A 20,969-nucleotide genomic window follows, 5' to 3' on the forward strand; every position below is an offset into this window, starting at 1 on the left:
GCAGTACAAGGGCATTCTCCACTAGAGGAAAAGAATGTAGCTGTAAAAGCCAAATTTGGTGCCTCTGGTAGATTCTAATGCCGCTGTTCATTCATAAACACTGATGTGAATGATTGTATATTTTTAATTCCTTTTCTATGTTAACAAGTATTATTTAAGAGAAATTAGAAAATGAAGAATTAAAATTCACTTTATATCACACAAATCGGGAGGAAACTACTCTTGAAAAGAAGTGATAAATGTAAACCATGAATAAAATATGATATATAAATATTATGGAAAAACAGAGATCATACATGTGGTACTGTATGGGAATCCATTACATCATATTTACTTTATAAAACATAATTTGGAGAATGTGACATGACAACTAAATAACTGTTAGTCGAGGAGCAGCATGAGATATGAGCCAGAATCTCTCCTGTCAGCTGCTGTTACTCTGTAGGTACGAGCTGGTTGGTTAGTTTGGCTCAAGACAGTTGATTTAATAAGAGTTAAACCAGAATCATGAGAAACTAACATCATCAGACAGCTTTTCTATTAGTTTATCCACTGCTCGTGGTTGTGTAAAACATGTCTCCTTCCGACTGAGGATAAAACAGTGGAAACTATCCCTTTTCCATGGGTTTGTTGAACAGGTGACAAAAACAAGTTATAGCTAGAAAGTTTTGCTACATCATGTTGGATGGCAAACATAATAGCGTATTAAATGCCTCGCAACATTGTTAAATGCCCTTGTTCTCTTGCTCACAGTAAAATGTGGCCAATGACACAAATCAAAGGTCATAGGTAAGATGTGGGTTGTGGTTGGTTAAGGTTTGGCATGAATTGGTCATGTTTAGGGATAAGGTTTTGGTTTGGCAGTGTGTGGTGAGTCTGTTAGGAATGAAGAATGACTGATGAGCCTAATCTGTTACAAACAACTCTTTTTAATGTCCACTGCTGAACAACATTACAACAGAGTAAACATGATGAATTAGTAATTATCACTGAACAGGGTTTTCTTTATAAGCAGCAAACTGTTTAAACACAGAAAAACCCACTGCAGAACAAAGAGAGGATTGAACATTCGACTGTGCCACCGAAAGCTACAGTTCAATTATAACATAAAATGTCAAACATATAAAATTCTCAGAACATTAAATAAAAATTATTGGTGACTGCAAATATTAACAAATAAGAATCAGTTCAAAACAAAAACAACGATTACAGTGATGTTTTTTAAGTGTCGAGGAGAGTGACAGGATGCAGCTGGTAGACAAAACCTCTCATCTTTCTACCTCCTGGCTCCACGATATCCATCCTCAGAGAGGGCTCCACCTGCAGCACCAATACACAAACTTAAACACACACACACAACTTGAACGTGCTAAAAACTGTCAGATATGGATGAGGTAGCTCTGATGTAAACACACCTGGTTCCATTTCTCTGTTTTCTCGTAGAACAAAGGAGTGACGGCTTCCCTCTGGGGCGACTTGGTGAACAGTCTACAATACACCGTAGAGGGATTCGAAAAATGCATAAACACTATTTGAACCAATGACTAAAAAGACACGACAGCTCCCTAAAGGTCAAACCATCTCAATTCTTGCCCAACCGGTGATACTGGTCATAAACCCCGGCCCCTCAATTTGAGCAGATGAGACGTGACAGTTTGTCAATTTAAGTAGTTTTTAACAGGATGATGAATGTTTACATTATATTTTATCTGATAACTGAATGAATTATTTGACACTTTAATAATGAGCTGAGATGTCATGATTAACAGCTGAGAATGACTTCAGGGGAAGTTGGCTGCGTCTGTATCCTAGATATGTTGCCTTTACTTTTCTGAAGTGGCGTCCTTACATCCAGTCATTAATCAGAACATTTAAACTTGATCTGTGTGTGAGTGTGTTTGACCTCAAGAGGCGCTCCCGACAGTCCTCCTGCAGGTGGCTGATCCTGTCAGGCCCCAGATGCAGCGTGCCACTGGGCCCGTCACACACCAGACAGTTTATAGCCCCTCGTAAGGCGTTTATCTAAAGAAAAAAAAACAACACAGAAGTGACCTACATCATGTAACATGGGTTACTTGAAATAGGGCCATTAACCTATTTAGACCTGATACAACATATGCACGTATATACCTTTAAGGTGCGATGTTTGTGTGCTTCTTATCCACGGTGTCATGATTTTTAAAGACACGTCACTGATGAAATACATTGTGATGTGAAATATTCGCGAAAAAAGTCGAAATGCCTTGTGGGAAATGTATATTGTATTTCAGCACTTTTAGCCTACAAAGAAGTTTTTAAAGTAGCATTTCAGACAAGGGCTGACATTCTAAGCGAGGAGAGCAATGATGAAGCGAATTACAACAATGATGAAAATAACAAGATTCTGACCCAGTTGATGACCCTGCTGAGTGACTGACCAAGACTCAGTCGGTAAGAGACATGTTTGAGGAGGAGGAAGAAGAAGGGATCTGGTTGAGTTTAACGGGTATATTTTATTTATTTATTGTAAATGTTCGCAAATTTAGGGGAAAATGCAATATTTAATATCTATAAATGTTTTAGCTATCAAACATTTTTTATTTCATGTCTATCTGCTTCAGAGGCTGTGAAATTAAAGCTTATGTAAACGTTGTCAATTCTGCCAGCTTTTCAGAACCCTCAGGTTTTAGGTGTTGTCAAACAAGGATTAGTTTTTAGTGAGTTTGTATCCGGTGCCTCAGAACTTGGGTTAATGGGTTAAAGTACTGTTGTAACAGATACAAGTCCCAGTGCTGTGGATCACTCTTGTGCCACTTACAACTGTTTTATTACAGCGATTACAATAGTTTTATTTTATACATGTATTAGTAGCGATTGAAATACTGGGACAAAAAACATAGATGAGGAAATTTGTTCCCCATCAAAAAGTAAATTCCATGAAGGAATGAATAAAATATTAATCGTTCTCTTCCTGTTAATGTGTTCTGTCATCAGGTAGTTTCACCTCCTGTGTTTCTGGGACTAGTGTGGGAGAAAAGTGCTGCAACTCAGCTGTGTTTTAGTCTCAGTGCATGAGAAAATATAGTTTATCTATTGGAGAGAAAGAGAGACGGTATAAAATCCCTGTTCTGACACAGATGGAGCTGATGATTGACACAGATCTGAAGAAATGAAATCTGTGTTCCTGTCCCCTGTCTCTCTGCATCTGGTGTCAGCTGTTACCTCAGTGATGTCCTCCACATCAAACTTGACATCAAAGACGAGTTCGATGTCATGCTCCGGTAGGATGCCCTCTTGTGCTTGACTGTTGCAGCCGAGGCCACAGAGGGCGCCGGTGTAGCAGGTCCCCTCTTCATTAGTGCTAAAATACATAAAATATTGACATGACACATGTATCGAATGTGCCATCTTTAAAGAATGCAGAGGTAGGACTTTGTGTCGGACTGACCGTAACTCCATGATGGGGGTGAAGAGCAAGGTAACGAGTGAAGGCAGCCCGGGGATGTCTGGCATGAGGGTGGTATCTCTTAGAAGAATGCGTGTTCCTGCAACACAAACACAATCAGGAGAAATCCCAGAATAAAAACAAGCTGAAAAAAACCACAACCCAGGCTTATTACAGCCTTTACGTTTTCTGTAAAATACGTAGTCAATGTTTCAGATTCAGTAGTTGGAGCAACATCAGTTTTTATCCTGAATCGTGTTTCTGGTCACATGACAGTGTTCTAACAAAATCCCTAGAAAAAAATGCATCTTCAGCCTGTTCTCCTCTCTGTTCACCAGCTAGTTAACTCTACCAAGGAGGTTATGTTTTCATCCCTTTCTGTTGGTTTGTTTGTCAGCAGGATTACATAAATCTACTGAATTGATGTTGGTATGGATGCAGACAAGTGGCAGATGCAGGATTCTTTAAATCACTTTCTCTACCGTTATGAGATCAAGGTTTTTTTCAACACTTTCAAAGATTTTCCCAGGAAATAATTCATGAGTTTTGATGAGGAAAAAAAAAATCTGTATTATGTCAGTTCTACAGTTCTGTATGGGTAAGGAAGACTGTGGAGTTGGCTGACATTTAGGTGTGTGCTTTCACATTGTACATTGATTTGTTGTTAACATTAAAATATCGATTAGTGGTGTTAATAATTATGACACACTTTGTATCTGCTACCTGTGGAGTTGACTGACACAATTCCAGCCACCAGCATCCTCTGATGTTTGTCATGAGGGTTTTCATTCAGCGCCAGAAGGTTGATGCTGCTCCTCTCTATACACACCGTCCTGGAGGAGGACACACTCATAAGCAATGAAAACCTGCAGCTTTAATGTGGTGTCAGTCTATGTTGTGTTGCTTACTTGTAGAAGGTCTTTTGGTTCAAGCTGTGGAAGCTTGACTTGTTAGGACTGGTTGGTCCATACACTTGAACCTGTGGTATCAGAAAGAAGGCAGCAGATGCACATGACCTGATTTATTCATGCAGCCATTGGTGGCTGTGATTTCGAGCCGTGGTCACCCTGTCCTCATTGTTCTGTCAGACAGGATGGGTGTGCCTCTGAATGAGCACCAACACCCACTGAGATGGCGCCATCTCCTGGCCGAAACCAATCACTACCAAAATTAAGGCATCCTACACAAATCCATTGTAATACTAAAAATACAAATACTCAAGCTTTTTCTTGATTTTCCGTACATTTATTTAAATTCTTTAGTTCTTTTTAATGTCTTTTGCTTAGTAAAACCTTTAACATGTTTTTACGTGCTTTGCAATCAATTACTATTACAACATTTTCGGTCCAAATATATGAAAATGCTTTGTAAGCAGCAGTGCATCTTGCCTTTTTCCTGGAAATGGGGAGGTTGCTCTTGGAAAAGTGAGCGAGCAGTTCGTCAATGAGCTCCTTTTCCTCTTTCTTGCGATCCTTCCAGGAGCTGCTGGCAGAGTTAGGGACATATTTCCCTGTTTCCATGTCCTTGTACAGGGACATCAGCACCTCGTGGTTTTGCTGCCAAGAGCACACAGGCAGATATCGTGACTCAGATGAACAAAGCATTTGTATATGTCTTTCTGAATTCTGTGATGTTCTTTCATAAAACATCAGAACTTCTTTAAAGGTTGTGCAATATGTCACAGTGCAATATTTCATATTTGTCAGCAGATGTGTATGTGAACTGTGGCATGTGTATGGAAGTATTATAGGCCAATGTGTGAGAGATTTTATCTTATCTTAAGGCTCAGAAACTTTAACTCTAATCACCTTGGAATCGAAGCTCTCTTCAGCCTTGACCGCATGTCCTTCCTCCACCAAGATGTCTACCACACTGGTGTTTGTTGTCTCTGTGTTGATGAGCAGCTGAACACGCATGACATTGTGGAGTATGGAGTAGACTGACACGATGAGTGAATTGCCCTTCACCAGTGTGCGGAAGCGATCGCGGGCTCGGCTGCTCCACTGGTTCCCAAGGATGATGGACTGGGCTGATGGACGCATCCCGGAAACTTGAAACTCATGAGCCTAAGAAGTGTTGGGATGTTGATACATGTTTAAAGATTGGACAGTGGATCAGAAATATGCCACTCATAGTTTTACTACCTGGAAAGGGTAAGGCAGAAGATCAGAGGGGAGCTCTCGGAGACTGCTGCAGGCAACAACTGCTGTGTTACCAAAGTCCAAGAAGAAAACCTGCAGAGTGACCGGGAACATATTGCTCTCTGATACATCAAGAACAACTGCTATCACACACTCCTGTTAAGGATATTCCTATATTCTGTTTTTGATGTCAGGGGTTAACATTCAGATCGTTTTTCAAATTTACCAGACTGAATACCTGGTGGCCAACACCCGTTTGGTATGTCAGCGCAATTTGACGTAATCCCTTTAGTTCCTGACATATTTTAAGATGCAAAATTATTACATATATGCAAACCAAAGCCAGTTATGTCCAGATATAGTTTAATTTTTGCAGACTTTTATAAAAATGTCGATTTATTTTCCTGGTATTGGAGTAGATAATGACTTCCGACAGATTTTGGTCTGAAACTTAGCCTCATAACTGTAGAACCTGGGGAAAACTGTTCCTGTGGCATTAAATATGCTGTATTGAGCAACCTCAAGCACATTCATGCAAGAGAACATTGTAAATATAAAGGAAATGAATGGCTATACTACAATTTGATCAGAGAGCTGTGAGCGATATTCACCTCCACTGTATTGCCACGGATGTGCAGGATCTTGGCACGGTAGTACGCACTCTGCTCATTGACCTCGGAGTAGGGAGCCAGACACCTCAGGTTGGGGTAGAGTGACACAGGCATAGGAAGCAGCGTGTGTTTGTTGATCTCAGCTGTCAGACAGCGCTGCGTCTCTAAGCTGGCTTCATCTGCCTGGAAGCCCCAGAAATGTCCGACCTCCACCACCTGCAGCAGAGATCACAGTTAAGAGACGTTCATTATAGATATAGCTTTCCTCCACAGTATCTCCTTTTGAAAAACCAAGGTAAATGTAGGGGACTAACCTCTGTGATGTTGACCACAAAGAAGTGGTTGGGGGGTAGTTTGTCTGGATCAATAGGGCTGCTCAACAGTCCCACTGGGCAGACAGATTGGCTCTGGAAGTCAACATTCACTCTGGGTAGAAACAGCACACCGAAAACTGGACTTTAATGTTCTGTGCACAACTTTCACTGCACTCACTCTGTCAACAAGATGTCACAACTGGATTTAATGCTGCTTTGATGTTGAATGTCATCACATCAAATAATGTTAGCGTTATCTAACAAGGTATCCTAAATCAGGCATTGACATGAATCCAGATACCTGGTATGAGAGGGGCATTAAAAATCATGCAGAGGTATCACAACAGAAAATACAAAACATGCTAACATTTTTAAAGTTTTAGGCAGGTGTAAGTATCACTGTTAAAAGAGAGTAATCAGAGAGAATAGTCTTGTTAGCTGTATTATTGTTCTACATCTATTATGCAATGTCACCCCATCTCGAAGCTTGTGCTGCGTGTGCCTAAAACCTGTCCTCTGAGTCAGTGATTGTTGTGAAGAGTCATGCAGTTTGCTTGGATGTCAGATTACATTAATGCTCAGTGCAGGGACACTGACCAGTGCAGCCTGTGGTGCAGGGGGCTCCACTTTCTAAAAAGATTTTCTCAGGCCTCAGAACACAGACACTGTAAAACCTAACGCTCTTGTGATTTTACCGCCTCATTAATCTAGTTTGAAATATCTTTTTCTAATTCATGCAGAAATATAATCCAGTTTCAAACAAGGAGAGAAGTAGAGTTCATACTACGTTTCATGAATATGAAAACAAAGTCGTACCGTGTATATTTCATGTGAGTTAGGTTTCTGTTACCAGCACATTTTTCAATTTGTTCAATGGGGTAGACAGAAAGTTCCATGGGAGAGCTCTGCTGGGAAAGGACGAGAGCGAGGGAAACTTCAGGCAGAACCCCCGAGTCTGGAGATGTCCTGTAGAACTCCACATATGCTCTGAGTGCGTGCACAAACACACAGTTAGGAAATGAGTGTTCAAATGTTAGTTCTTTATTTTAAATGCATTGCGTAGACAAAGTGCTGAGGTTTAATGTGCCTTCATTTACCTGGAGTTATCAAAGGAGATGGTTTTGACTTGTCCACACAGGCGGAACAGAGACTGCAGCTGCTTGTAGTAGAGGAAACTGTATGGAGGCATGTTCCTCATCTGGACACAGCACAGTTATGTTTTAATCACAAATTCTCTACTTACCGTAACAAGTCTAGAAGATTAGTTACAGCATTAGAGTTAAGTATTGATCAAAATATTTAAGTTCAGCCTAATCTAAGCATATTTCACAACAATTAATTAGAACTGTATTCACATCATGTCTGCCAATTAGGATTATACCATCACTGTTGTTCTGGGGTTGCAGCCACTTAATTCTCTGGCGGCCAGGTCTTCATCTAGTTCCCCCTGGATGAAGTAGTTGGGGTAGTAGGCACCAGCGATAACCACCTGAGACAGAGACAGGTGCAGTCGAACACAAACTGAACTCAACATCTATCCGCTCCAATGAGAGGATCTGAGGCACACGATGTGTAAACACACTTGGGCCTGGGACCTGAATTTCATTGCAGTATCAGGTTTTCAATTATTTCTTCCAAATGTCCCTCTTTGGGGCAGAATGAAGGGACAACACTTTGTATATTATGTAAACTTCTGGTGACTGTACATCCCATCATGTCCAGCAAAGGGTCTCACCTGAAGAATGAACTTCTGCGTGTGTGTACTGGTATAGTCTGATGGTTGAATGCTGTCCTGCACATGCATGTTGAACTGGGAAGCACGTTTCTTCAGGTCCTCATACAGCTCTGCAACCTGGAGAGAGAGATACTGCTGAGGACCATGGTAGTGTATTTTTGATTAATTCACTCATTGATACTGAAGTTGTTGGGCATTTTTACTAATGCATAAGATAATAATCAACTGTGCGTCAACACAGGTTATAATCAACTAGGTAGTTTATCATTAAACTTCAACAAAGACTTTGAAATCAGTTAGCTAATGCTAGATTAGGATGGATGATTAAAGACATTCTGTAATGTGTCTATGGGGAAGTCATGTGACCCTGCTCTGTGCATCGTCTGTGTACCTCCCTGATCCTCTTGATCTGAATGAAGTTCTCTTTTCCCCAGTCCAGCTCGTCCTGTGAGAGTAAAGCAGCAAGAAACATCACATTGAAAAATGATGATGCAATGATAAATGGTTGCTTAATGAGTATCAGCGAGAGGAAAACAAATCCAAAAGGAACTTCTTAAGTTTTATGTGTGTTTCTCTTTTCATTGAGTTCATGTTTGGTTGTTGTGTTGTTTACCTTTGGGTGTCTCAGTTGTCCTTTCTTTTTGGAAGAGTGCCATGCCTAACAGTGAGAGACAACATGGAACGGTTTTCAAGCTAAGGTGTGAGCAGTTATTAGGCAAATATGTAAATTCATTTAAGACCACACAACTTGCTGTTAACCTGAACACACCTTGAAGGCATTTACAAAACCTATGGAATCACTTGGTGTTCCATGGGCAAAGGCCATCTTGCTCCTGGAATTACAAACACTGGTCAGTCCACAAAGGTTAAAATAAATGTTTTGCACACAACCGGTTTCTGGCCTGAAAAGTAGATAGATGAAAAAGTGTCATGGACCTTGCAGGCATCTACATGACCACTGCAAGAAAAACTCTGTGCTGTTTTAGCAAAACATACACATATCATCTAGCAGTAAACAGGACTTGAAGAGAACCATTCATGCACAGCTGGACATCATATGGCATAAGTTGGGATGGGAACTGTGTTGGGCCTAACTGTGATGGGACTTGAGATATTTAAGTGAGTCAATAATTATAAAAGAAGGGTCTTTACTCCACTGACTTATAAGACAACATAATGGTAGAAAAATCCATGGATATATTTCTCCATCTTTCCATCATCCATTGCTACACAAAAACAATACTGACAGTCTGTGAATCATTGCATCTAAAGTTTATGACTCACCTGTGGCCAGCGAGCTGCTGCATGGACGGTATGGCAAAGAAACTCTTCAGAGAGTGTGAGGCAGCTGAGAATATAACAAACCAACACTTAAAAATGTTACATGCACACAAATGTATTCTAAGAGTGCAATTCTGACTGATTTGTTGACCAATCTATGTCTCTATGGCTGCACACTACTGTATGTGCTCTAACAGACGCCAGTTCCAGTTGTAAAATGACAGACTTACCTATGATGAGGCAATCGTCCAGGCAACCAAAGACATGACCGAGGACAATCATCTTCCCCAGGTACAGGTCCACAGGTAAGTGGGCCAGCACTCGACCCAGGAATGTTAGCTCTCCATCATCGTTCTGAGACCTGCCGTCACTTTTCACAGACAGAGCGCCCATCTACAGAAGAAAACAACTAGTGAAAAGACAATAGGCTTTATTCCTTTCCTCAAATTAACAGTTTACTGATTGGACATGACTCATCACTTTGTGACAAACCTGGAAACAAAATTTCCCTTCACTGTTTGTCACTTAAATTAATGGCTATTGTATATATTTTATAATAAGCTCAATATCTTGAAATAACTTTGTTAATCTTCTTCTCTAAAACTATATATATATATATAAGTATAATTTATTACTAAAAAGTTTCTAATTTGTTAGTGATGGAAAAAACAAGATTAACACTGCACTACATTACTCTCTGTACAACTTGACAATCCTAACACTGGCTGAAGCAAAGATCATGTGAGAGAACTCCTGGTCTAATTCTCTGTCACAGAGCTGAGAAGATGCCTAAATAAATAACAGTCATCATTACACCCACACATTTATACGTACTTTACAAGACATTAATGGCTCTCAGGAAAAATCATCAATCTGCTTTCTTTTTACAGACCTCTTTGAGTTGCAGCACAGTTCTTACTATGTCACCAAGATTTGGGGGTGAAAGTGCTGTGGAGAGGACAGAGCGGGGATCTCCCATATCCAGCAGCTTCACTTTCAGCATTATAGTGGCCAAGGGGGCAAGCTAAGAGGAAGGCAAACAGTATAGCATAGATAAATTGTCAGAGGCATCCTCAAAACTGTAAAATAAAATAAAAATCTATGTGTATTGAACATGTTCTTTACCAGCATCTCAGGAATCATGTATTCTGGGATCTCGTTCTTCCAGAACTCTTTGGTGATAAGACGATAACAGTAGCCCTTAGACACTCGTCCTGCCCTACCTGAGAAAATAGGTGAGAGAAGTCTCAGCTGAACAGACACATATACGTATTTGCAGTAGTTCACATACCTCTACGCTGGTTACAGTTGGTTTTGGACGCCCAGGTGAGACGGAGAGACTGATAATTGGTATCTTGGTCACAGACCAGGTGACGGGAAAGGCAGAAGTCAATGACTGTGATCACAAAAAAGCACCAATACCAATTAAAACTTCAACATCCTAATATTCACCAAGATGAAAAAATACAATCAAGCTCAGGGGAAAAGTAATCCACCATATTTGACATCCGATACAGTCACCGAACTCTCTGCGATGTTGGTGGAAAGGATGACCTGTGAGGATGAAACGACCATCAGTACAGCAGGTATCTAATTTTTAAATTTTATGTGAGACAGAATAAGTTTAGCTGTTATCACCTTCCTGTATCCAGGGACAGGAAGCAGAAACACACCATTCTGCTCCTCCAGAGTCACAGAGGAGTGAAGAGGATAAACTTGCAATCTGAACAAAAGAAGTCAATGCAACGTAATGGTAAATGTCTTACAGAAACCAGCTAAAAAAGAAAACGGGTATTAATCTGCAGAAAAAAGATAAACTCAAAAGATCACCTTTTGTGGACAAGCTTGGCCAAAGCCTCCTGCATGTAGCTTATCTCGTGAAACCCAGGAAGGAAAACCAGAACACTGCCTCTCTCAGACAAAGTTACACCACTGTCTTTGTCAGCTTTGCTGCTTATTAACAAACACATTTCAACACATAACTGAACAAACATGGGGACCACAACGTGTCTATGTAGCAGATTAGTGTGCTGAGTAACCAACTTTACCGGGAATCTTTGCCCTCCAACTCGTCAAAGCTCTGGATGAGACTGATGGCAAGATTGTACATCTCTACTGAGATGTAAGGGTCATCTGGATGACATGACTCTGACTGTTAAAGACACAAACATACAAATTAGCACTTGTCGATTGACCGAAAATGTATCGAAACCTTGAAGTTTACTTTGTGTTTGTTTGATTCGCTCTAAAGTTTAGGAGACACCTATTTAAACACAATGAAAATACGTCCAACATTTTGCATGCACGCAGTTCACACACAATGAGACATAATGCCACGCATACAGCCAGGACATCAGGGTTAAAGTGACCGGAACAATCCGGATTCATGATCCAACATCATTGGTTTAATCGAATTAATAACAGTCAGTCAGTTTGAGTGAAGCGCGACAGGGATAAGGAGACACACACCCAGGAGTGTGTCCTACACCCGAGTGATGCGTCTCCTTGGGCGTTCATTAATAGTAATCGAGGTAAAAGTTTGAAATAATCATGATATTGATTTGAAGTCATATCCCTCAGCCCTAATACAAATATATAAATGGTTTGGCCTCACAGTACAGAGCAGTTGCAGCAGAAAACTATTACAATCTCATTACCCTATATGGTAACAGGTTTTGGAGGTCATCCAGATAGAACTCCTTAATGGCAAACGGTGCTCCTTCCACTTCAAACACGTAGGCTGGGTTCATCTTGCCACGAATCAGGGTGCCGAAGTACTCAGCAAACTGTCTGCAGTTAATGGTGGCTGACATGAGGATGATCTGGAAAAGGACAACTAAAAATGAGTGAGAGTGTAATTAATTGGTGAGTAGAGGTGGGATGTTTACTTTGATATAGTAATCACCTTGACATAACGAGAGTTGGAATGAAGGAGTTTCTTCAAAACCAGTAAGAGAAAGTCCATCTCCTCAGTCCGCTCGTGGACCTTGTGCAAAGGCAGAGTTGTTAAACACGACAGTCACTGATTAGAAAATAGGATGCAAAGATTAAGCCTTTCCACTGCAGCAGCATTAAATGTAGACGAACCATGATGAAACAGATAATTACAGCAGAATAAAATACAATGAGCTTTTAGACCGGATGCAACATATCCTACAACTATAATTGGAGAGCAGTTTGTGTGTTTGTGTGTCTGGTTACTCCTCCAAAACTCATCCTCCACTCCCCTCCAAACTTTAAGGGCATTGGCATATGATCTCTGAAATACTTAAGGGAAAGTCTAAATGCAAGTTTTTGTTAATGTTGGCAGCTCTGTAAGCTCTCCAGAAAATCCTTAGGTTTTAGGTGGTGGATTTAAATTAGTGTTGAGTTTTTAGAGTGGGTGTAATAACTGAATCTTAATTTGCAAATGAATAACATTTTGATAGTACGCAACATATTGGTTTTTTTGAGAAATAATTATTTGTGATCAAGACAAAAACAATAAAATATAGATACCAGTTAACAGAGAAATGCATATGCACATTTAAAATGATCTTCACCTCATCTAGGAAGATGTGTGAGTACTCTGTGAGGCACTTGGTAGAGACCAGTTTTTGCAGCAGCACTCCTGTCGTCATGTAGATGAGGCGCGTGTGCTCAGTCGCCATCTTCTCCAGTCCAACCTGTAGTACAAACATTCAGAGTTACCTTCATTAATCTGACAGACATATAAATCTGACACTCTCAGTAGGGATGTAGACTTGTTACTTTCGTAAAGAATCACTGAGACTTGACATCTGACAAGCTCATTGATTATGTTTGTATCGGCACCATGTGATAATTGCCACCACCTTTGAGAAGAGTGATATCATTTGTCAGTTTCTGGACCATCATCTTTAATACTTTTTGAATTGAATTAAAGCATAACACAACTCCAGTCTTTGGTTTGATATTTTTCACAGAAGCAAATTCAAGACATTCCATCATCTCCTGTTTGTCTGCAGCTTTAATGTGCCTATTTCTGGTTGGTTTTAGAGAAAATACCAGTGACCCGAGATAAAATCCATTGCAATCCTTTGTGTGACCTCAGGGAAACTCTTCACGGTTCGCTGACTTAACTCTGAGCACAAAGAACTTTCCATTCACTGATTCCACGACTTTTATAAACCAAGACAAAACATACGAAGGGGGAACAAGAAAAAAGCTCTCTCCCTACAGCAAATAAGAGTAAAACTCTCGTAAGTGAATAAAGAACACAATATAACTTTTTGTGGCTTAACCTGACATCAACTGTTTGTTATTGCTCCGACTTGCAGGGACATAATTAACTCAGGTCTGCACCTAGCAGAGGAAACAGTTCTGATTAGACACTGTTTAGGAGCTCTGCATAGTACAGCCAGACACCCTGCCAACAAACACACAAGAGCTTGTTAACACATGCTTACAAAAACTACATTTTAAGATAAAGGGGGATGCAACTGAAGCTTTTTGTGCAAAAACAAAAAATATACACAGGGCTGTTTGCAATGGACAGTTCAAGTAAACCACATTCTGTCTAATTGAGACAAACCTGATATCCCACCAAGCTACCCAGCGTACACTTCCGCTGTGTGGCAACCCATCGAGCAACACTGGTGGCCCCAATCTTACGAGGTTGGGTGACCACGATGTTGCACGAGGCATTTTTGGCATTGTAGTGGTCCAGAATGTACTGTGGCAGCTGGGTGGTCTTGCCGCTGCCTGTGGCTCCTCGAATAATCACTACAGAGTGGTTTTCTATGAGGGAAATCAGCTGGAAGCAGACACACACACAGTGTTAACAAAAAGAGACCGCATTTGGCTATTTGGACCATATCACTGAAATAAAAAAGGAATTTAAAAATAAGTTAAGATATTGTAGAGCAGATGGATGTGCTAAGCTGATTTGTAACCAAAAGTCCAGACTTTATAATCTGCATTAAGGAAGTGCAGCTTAAATGTCAGCCTGATCTCCTAAAATATACACACAGCACTCTGTATTAGACAAGAGAACATTTTTTTTGCCCAGTGAATATGAAGTTAGGTGTTGTCCTGCAGCATCAACAATCACTGAGTACATCTTAAATAAAAAGTAAAATCTTAAAAACACCAGTCTCCTGAGGACATAGGGACAATTTCAGTAAAACCCTTCACTTGACCAAAAAAAAAAAAAGAACTATAGGAGAATGATCATGCACTTATAGAATGTAAGGCTGCATATTTGGATGCAACAGACCTCCTTTCTGTTTTTGGTTATGGGCAAACTCGGGTACTCATAGCTGGCCAGTGGAGGAGGAGCAGTACCTGAGGGTTCATAATAAAACGCATGAGAAATACTGCGTTCAACAGTCTATAAAATGTAAATTTCACAATGTTTTTAAATAAGATTTAAGATAAGAAAAATTTTACAGGAAGTTGAATACTCACTCCCAGCAGGTTTCGGTTTTTGGAGACTCCCTCCAGAGTCCACAGTCTTCAGGCTGCTCTCATCAGGAACTTCTGATGGCCTGAAGAGAAACAAAATACATTTTAAGCAGCTTATCATTTTTGAGGCACTATAAAGCAACTGCAATGGGATCAAAACATGCACTCTACAATAACTAATGAGAAGAAAGGTGTGATATAGTGGTATGTAAATAATGACTTAATATAAAATAAGATACTATGTGTGATAACGTTTTAAATTAGTAAGACGCTTAGTTCGGTTTCACCAACGAAACAGCAGTCAATTCAAATTCTGCTCATATGGGACAAGTGTCCTGTTTATTCATTTATGATGGACAACACTCCATCTTCAGTCATTCTGGATATGATAAAAACATAGTGTACCATTCTTCAGCCTTTATCTGAAAAAGCTTAACTGCCAATGTTTCAAAGAGGAGAAAGAGAAGAAACATGCAGTTACTGAAAACATTTAATGTACTGGTAAGACCAGGCTAAAATAAGAGACCGAGCCTTAAAGCAGCTTAAATAAATTCCCTTTAAGATTCTGGAAAATATTTTAGATCAGTGCATCAGTGCCATGTTTTATAACCTAAAACGAGGAGGCAATGTTTTCACCCGTCTATTTGTTGGTTGGTTGGTTTGCTTGATTTTCAGCAAGGTCACACGTAAAGAAGTGAATGAATTTCCACAAACTTTAGTGGAAGGATGAGGTATGGGTCAGTAAAGAACCCAGAAAATATGGTGCAGATCAAGAGATTTTTCTTTTTCATTTTCTCATCAGTTTTCCCAGGGAATAATATAAAAATTAGGATCTGGTGAATGTTAATTTGGTTTCATAAAGGGACTGTTGAGCATTGGCGGAGGTATGCACTGTAGAGTGCCATTTGAGTTTCTGAATGCAATTACATGTGGCAAAATGAATATAGTACAATTTATCAGCTGTTATCACCTGAGCTACAAGAAGTGTTGCAGAACACTCAGGTGTTGTAGTCACCTGAGCTACATGCTGTGTACTGCAGCATTTCATACTAATCGAGTTTCAGTATATAATTAACTTCATCTTTAGGTTCACACAGAGGATGAAGATGCCAGCAGCTCTACACACTTTGTCTTTATGTCATATCTAACCCCGCTCTAAGTCTGTGCCTCGTCTTTCCCTCTGGTCAACTCGACCCGGCCCTCAGCTCTGCAGCCTGGAGAGCCTTCCCTGTTGTCTCTGCCCGTCCCCTTGTCTTCACCAGGAGGATTTTTATCACAACAGCAGGCACAAACTCTGACAGAGGAGCTCAAATATAACACACATGCGGCTTATGCACACACATGCACTCTTGCCCTCTCCCTTTCTCTCCAATGCAATCCTTTCGTGCAAGCTACAAAGCAGCTGACCTTACAACAAAGCTGCACACTGCACAGAGGAGAGCGGAGTGAAGGGAGAGGAGAAGTGACAGCTCTTAGTCAGTTAGTGGTGGGTGACTAACTCTCTTGGAAAAAGTCTGTGTGGCAAGAGCACTGGGAGAGATAGGGACAAGACATTAACTACAACAGAAAGAGGAAAAACTGCTTCAGGAGTCAAGACATTGGAGAATTGCTGCCGACACACAAGAGATGTGCATTTGACACCGAGGGACGCAACAGCGATTAAAGAATGAAGACTACAAGGACTGAACCATAACGACAAAAAGCAGAGGACTACGCACATTTTTACCCTACAAAGAGCTGGTGGAGCCATTTTCAGCTGTAAGTACAAATATTTATTTTCCATTTTCAGCCAGTCGTAGTGTGATCCATTCTGACCTGCACTTGCTGAAAGACTCACTGTTGTTTAAGTCATGATTATTTTTGTAGCTTTTAGAGAATCAAATCAGACACAAAAGAAGGAAGGCTGTGTAACTTTACAATGTATAGAGGTGGTTGACCTCTGACCCTGCCCAATGTGTGATCCATCTAAATCCCAGGTGGAAGCCGGGTTGAATCCATCATCTTGATAGAAAAAGGGGCCAAATACAAACACCCGACATTGTGCTCTACCGAGTTTGACTTTAACTGAAGGCAATCAAAGCAGAGACCAGAGGTCAGCTTAGTTATGGGATGATCGTTTTTCACTGTCAAACTGACATTTTAAAATATAATAGGGCAAAACAGTTATGGATAAAATGAGAAACAAAATTTCCATGCTTAGAATTAAGGTTGTGATTTTTCCCCCCCCACAGTTTTCATGATATGATTCTATTGATTTTCCCAACATAACATTTACATTTCTCTCTCGCAAAATTGTATATCTGCCCTTTAGTCATTTGAAGGCACTAACTTATGATGTCAGACATGAAATCCAGAAACTCTCCACAAAATTTGGGTCTGGACATTTTCTGGAGTCTATCTTTCACATATAAAGAACACAGCAAGAGATTTTCTGGGTCAGATGTGTTCACAACAAAAGGGCAAGTTCCATAACATTCTTGCCAGATATGGCACCTGGGTAGAGCATGCAGGAGGCAGGACACAACGTATAAATTTCCTGCAGAAAAGCACGTGTTTTTCTTTACAGCACATCGACATCGAGTTATTTCACTAAGGGGCTGGCAAAAATTTCGGTTTTGTGTGGTCAGTGCCTGTCTGAAAGCAGCTTTAGAAGGAAACTAGCCATTAGTTTAAAGGAAAATTCCAGCTCTGTGCTGTATAAATACCTTCAGGGTCCACAATAACAAAGAATTCTTGTTCTTTCAGTTTTCTGGACGTTCTGCTAAGTGCCATGCCCCTGTTCAGCTGGATGAAGTGGTCTCATGTGACAAAAGTGCAGACTCAGAATGAAGCGCCACCTCTTAAGAGCTCAGAGGTTGTGCCCAGCCGCAGGTTGATCAGAGAGCTCCTGTGGCATGTAGAGGAACGTGAACAACTGGCACGGGAATTGGAGCAAGAGCACAGGTTGGCCCACAGCTCTCCGGGGCTCCAATGGTTCCAGAAGTACCATCGGTTACGGACTCTCATCCCCACATCAGAGCTTTACCAGCTAGAGTTCCTGTGTGCCCAGATACCACCGATCCATGCAGCCGCAGTCCTTTCCAGGTGTTTATTAGCAGACATGCCATGCGCCATCCTCACATTAGCATGCTGTCAACAGTGGCTAACTGCTACTGCCTCAACACAAGGCCTGACAGCAGGCGAAGCAGAGAAGACCCAAAGGGAAAGGGAGGCAGGGCGAGCTGCCAAGAAAGCCATTATGTGTTACTGTCACAGAGGCAGGGGATAGAGGGTGTGAACATGTGAAGGTGAAGGATGCCCTATAAAGCTGAGTGTAGCCAGACTGCCGGGGTTTCCTCTCATCATCTGTATGATAGCAATTATATTTCAAAAAGGTTGAAGAGTTGTTATACATGGTTGAGCACTGTGACCTACTTATTTATTCCCCATAAAACTCACATCTAGGTCACTTACATAACCAAATTACCAAAGAATCAAATTTAAGTAAGATATGTTATAATGTTTCTACCATTTCCACACATCTGTGCTTCTAGCTTCAAGAATGACATACAGAGGATTAGCATACAGGTATCTAATTTCATGATGGTGAAACATTATAATTATATCATCAATATTATTATATTATTAATTTAAAACTCCCACCTGAAATTGTGGGAAGCTCATGCTAATCCTTCCTTTTTTCACTACTGTTTAATTAACTATATTGGTGCATCCTTCTGCAGGTTTCGTGAGGTGCTGGCCACTAACAACATAAGACCCTGGGAGCTGGTGTCTGTCTTCAAGCAGGTGCTGAGAGACTTTGTGAACCATAAGCAATATGAGGAAGAGTACGACTTCTCAGGTCAGTCGGCACAGCTCAGACCAATGGAGGCTTGGACCAGCCGCTATAAAATGAGGCAGGGCTTTGTCACGACTACCATCCCCAACTGTGGAGACTGCCCAAGGGAGGAGATCCCAACAATCTCTGGATATGTGGACTGGGCCATGCAGCACTCCAGTTCATTCTCAGGTTACAGTGACTGGGAGCATCCATATAACTATCCAGCATCTCTCAGGCCCAACGGGACATACAGCACTACACTGTGAAAAGACACACCAAACATGAAACCACATGAAAACAACAAACACATAAAAAATGTTAATGTTTTAGGTTTTTCAAGGTTTGAGACCAAGAACACAATTCATTACAAGGACTAGTTTTTCTTGCCTGCCTGCTCTGTATTATCCCATTATTCTGAGTGTTTTACGATGTCTTGATAACAACCCTAAGTTAGTCTTTGTAGAGATTAGCCTGTGTTTAAAAAGGTAAATTGTCTGAGAGATATTATGTGAGCACAGTATGTGAGAACGTGCACAACCTGGACCAATTTGTGAGGTTTTAGGTGAAGCAGTGTGTCGCTGCAGCCGCTCATCACACGCTGAACATGTTTTGGAGAAGTTAAAGCACAGATCGATATTCTCCCATTTCATCTGAACTGTTTTTAGAGCCCTATGGATGCAAAACTGTCAAAAAGCTGACAGTAAAAATACTAGACAAATTAAAAATAATTTGAGTAGCATGCATTTTCTTATTATCCTATGTACTACTTTTACTAGAATATTGTTTTTAGCTCCCTGGAAAGATTTTAAATTGTAGAGACAGGATTTTATAATTTGTTTTGTGTAATAGCACTGTTTTTTTATTCAATATACTATATCTGGGAGTTTATCTTTCCTGGCAGTGTAGCAGAGGCTTTAGGAAACATTTAGAGAATAACAACAGACAACAAATCTAAATAACTAAATGTTTCTTCTCTGGTCAGAGTTGTGTGAGGGAAAGGATGTAAATATTAAAACCTGATTAGTGTTTTTTTAAACATCTATCCTGTGATACGTCATAAGCAGTAAATTAAAAATACTTAACTCGTCAAGTAGTTAAATCTCATTTCTCAAAACCCATTCACATCAAACACTGGCAAGAAAAGATCAACTATGTCCCTTTGCCACTGCAGAGCTCGTAGCCGCCAAAACCATCATGGACGCGGTGGATCACCTCCACCCCGGCGCTTAGCTTGTTAATGACGCACCTCGGACAGTTTTCACAGCAAGTATTACATAAAACTGTAAATTCACACAGGCCGACATCCTTCAACGTGCCATATTTGATTCAGCATGTTTGTGGCTGAGATAGAAGAGAAGCGACACGTGTTGCCCTTGCACCAGGTGACAGGTGGGAAGCTAGCAAGAACGAGGTTAGCTAACTTGAAGTTAACTTGTAGCTAACTTGTAGCTCACCTGGTCTCTTCGGCCGCTGGTTCTTCGAGCTTCTTCACAGCCGCTTCCTCTGTGAGGTTAATTTTTGCAAACGTGGCTCCCGAGGTGAACCAGGCGGAAATCTGCTCGGCGGTGAAAACTTTCTTCATGTTGTCGTCGCTGTCTAAAATAAAACCATCGTGTTTCTTCCACCACTTCGTGTTCAGACTGAGGCGCGAGGCAACCGAGGCAGGTGTACGCGCTCACGTCGCCCCCTGGCGGTTGGACTGAAAACTGAAAAATCCCCACAGAAGCACATTCAAATTGCAATAATGCCTGTGTTCACTGCAACTCACCATAAAAATGTCTGCAGTCTTTTTTCCCCCTTTGGTGAATGCTATGCAATGTGTCAATCTACGACTACACAAAAAAAACAATCTTAATCTGGAGAGGTGAAGGTCATTACCACTGTGAATATCCAAAGACCTGGATGAATGAAAATCTTTATCCACTAATTCTAATGAGATCAGAGCTGAAACGTTTAATGGATCCATCAGCAGCTACGATATTTGATTCATTATTTGAGGAATTCTCTTCAAGTGACAATGCCACATTTTCTTGCTCCTTTGGTGTTGTATTATTTCGAACTAAATATTTTAGACTTCTGGTCGGACAAATTAAGACATCTCAATTTCTTTGAAACATAATTTTATAGATGAAACACATTTAATCAATTAACTCACATATTAATAAGCAGATAAATCAATTTTAAAATTACTTTTATTTGCAGCTTTTACTGAAACACTC

General features: G+C 40.6%; 2 protein-coding genes across 3 annotated transcripts; one reads left to right on the forward strand and one right to left on the reverse strand.

The window, feature by feature from the left end:
• Nucleotides 1–1,036: 1,036 nt before the first annotated feature.
• On the reverse strand, nucleotides 1,037–20,443 carry tdrd9 (tudor domain containing 9). Of its 2 annotated transcripts, none has more exons than XM_034576453.1 (35): nucleotides 20,205–20,443; nucleotides 14,934–15,013; nucleotides 14,743–14,810; nucleotides 14,059–14,280; nucleotides 13,049–13,171; nucleotides 12,412–12,492; nucleotides 12,164–12,328; nucleotides 11,555–11,661; nucleotides 11,337–11,459; nucleotides 11,145–11,229; nucleotides 11,003–11,060; nucleotides 10,798–10,902; nucleotides 10,632–10,729; nucleotides 10,399–10,530; nucleotides 9,737–9,899; nucleotides 9,510–9,573; nucleotides 8,995–9,058; nucleotides 8,839–8,883; nucleotides 8,617–8,670; nucleotides 8,226–8,342; nucleotides 7,872–7,979; nucleotides 7,588–7,688; nucleotides 7,307–7,477; nucleotides 6,491–6,602; nucleotides 6,177–6,392; nucleotides 5,569–5,658; nucleotides 5,233–5,490; nucleotides 4,813–4,980; nucleotides 4,333–4,403; nucleotides 4,148–4,257; nucleotides 3,428–3,524; nucleotides 3,202–3,340; nucleotides 1,904–2,022; nucleotides 1,416–1,488; nucleotides 1,037–1,320 (listed from the first exon to the last, which is right to left on the reverse strand). In XM_034576453.1, exons 1-35 carry the CDS (start codon nucleotides 20,330–20,332, stop codon nucleotides 1,222–1,224), a joined length of 4,014 nt encoding a protein of 1,337 aa, XP_034432344.1. In that variant the 5' UTR covers nucleotides 20,333–20,443; the 3' UTR covers nucleotides 1,037–1,221. The 2 variants fall into 2 exon arrangements, with proteins under 2 accessions (XP_034432344.1, XP_034432345.1); XM_034576454.1 differs by having other exon boundaries at nucleotides 11,337–11,456; nucleotides 20,205–20,442.
• Nucleotides 16,368–19,365, forward strand: rd3l (retinal degeneration 3 like). The gene is made up of 3 exons (XM_034576455.1): nucleotides 16,368–16,688; nucleotides 17,676–18,014; nucleotides 18,653–19,365. The coding sequence occupies exons 2-3, from the start codon at nucleotides 17,701–17,703 to the stop codon at nucleotides 19,014–19,016; spliced, it is 678 nt and encodes a 225-aa protein (XP_034432346.1). The 5' UTR covers nucleotides 16,368–16,688; nucleotides 17,676–17,700; the 3' UTR covers nucleotides 19,017–19,365.
• Nucleotides 20,444–20,969: the final 526 nt, after the last annotated feature.

This window comes from Hippoglossus hippoglossus, chromosome 22, assembly GCF_009819705.1.
Source record: "Hippoglossus hippoglossus isolate fHipHip1 chromosome 22, fHipHip1.pri, whole genome shotgun sequence".
NCBI lineage: Eukaryota > Metazoa > Chordata > Actinopteri > Pleuronectiformes > Pleuronectidae > Hippoglossus > Hippoglossus hippoglossus.

Coding starts and splice junctions, on each gene's coding strand:
- rd3l (XM_034576455.1), top strand. CDS start 17,701: ATGCCCCTGTTCAGCTGGATGAAGTGGTCTCATGTGACAAAAGTGCAG. Junction 18,015..18,652: donor GCAGCCGCAGTCCTTTCCAG/GTGTTTATTAGC, acceptor ATCCTTCTGCAG/GTTTCGTGAGGTGCTGGCCA.
- tdrd9 (XM_034576453.1), bottom strand. CDS start 20,332: ATGAAGAAAGTTTTCACCGCCGAGCAGATTTCCGCCTGGTTCACCTCG. Junction 10,531..10,631: donor ACATGATTCCTGAGATGCTG/GTAAAGAACATG, acceptor CCTTCCTCTTAG/CTTGCCCCCTTGGCCACTAT. Junction 5,491..5,568: donor TTCTGCCTTACCCTTTCCAG/GTAGTAAAACTA, acceptor AACACTTCTTAG/GCTCATGAGTTTCAAGTTTC.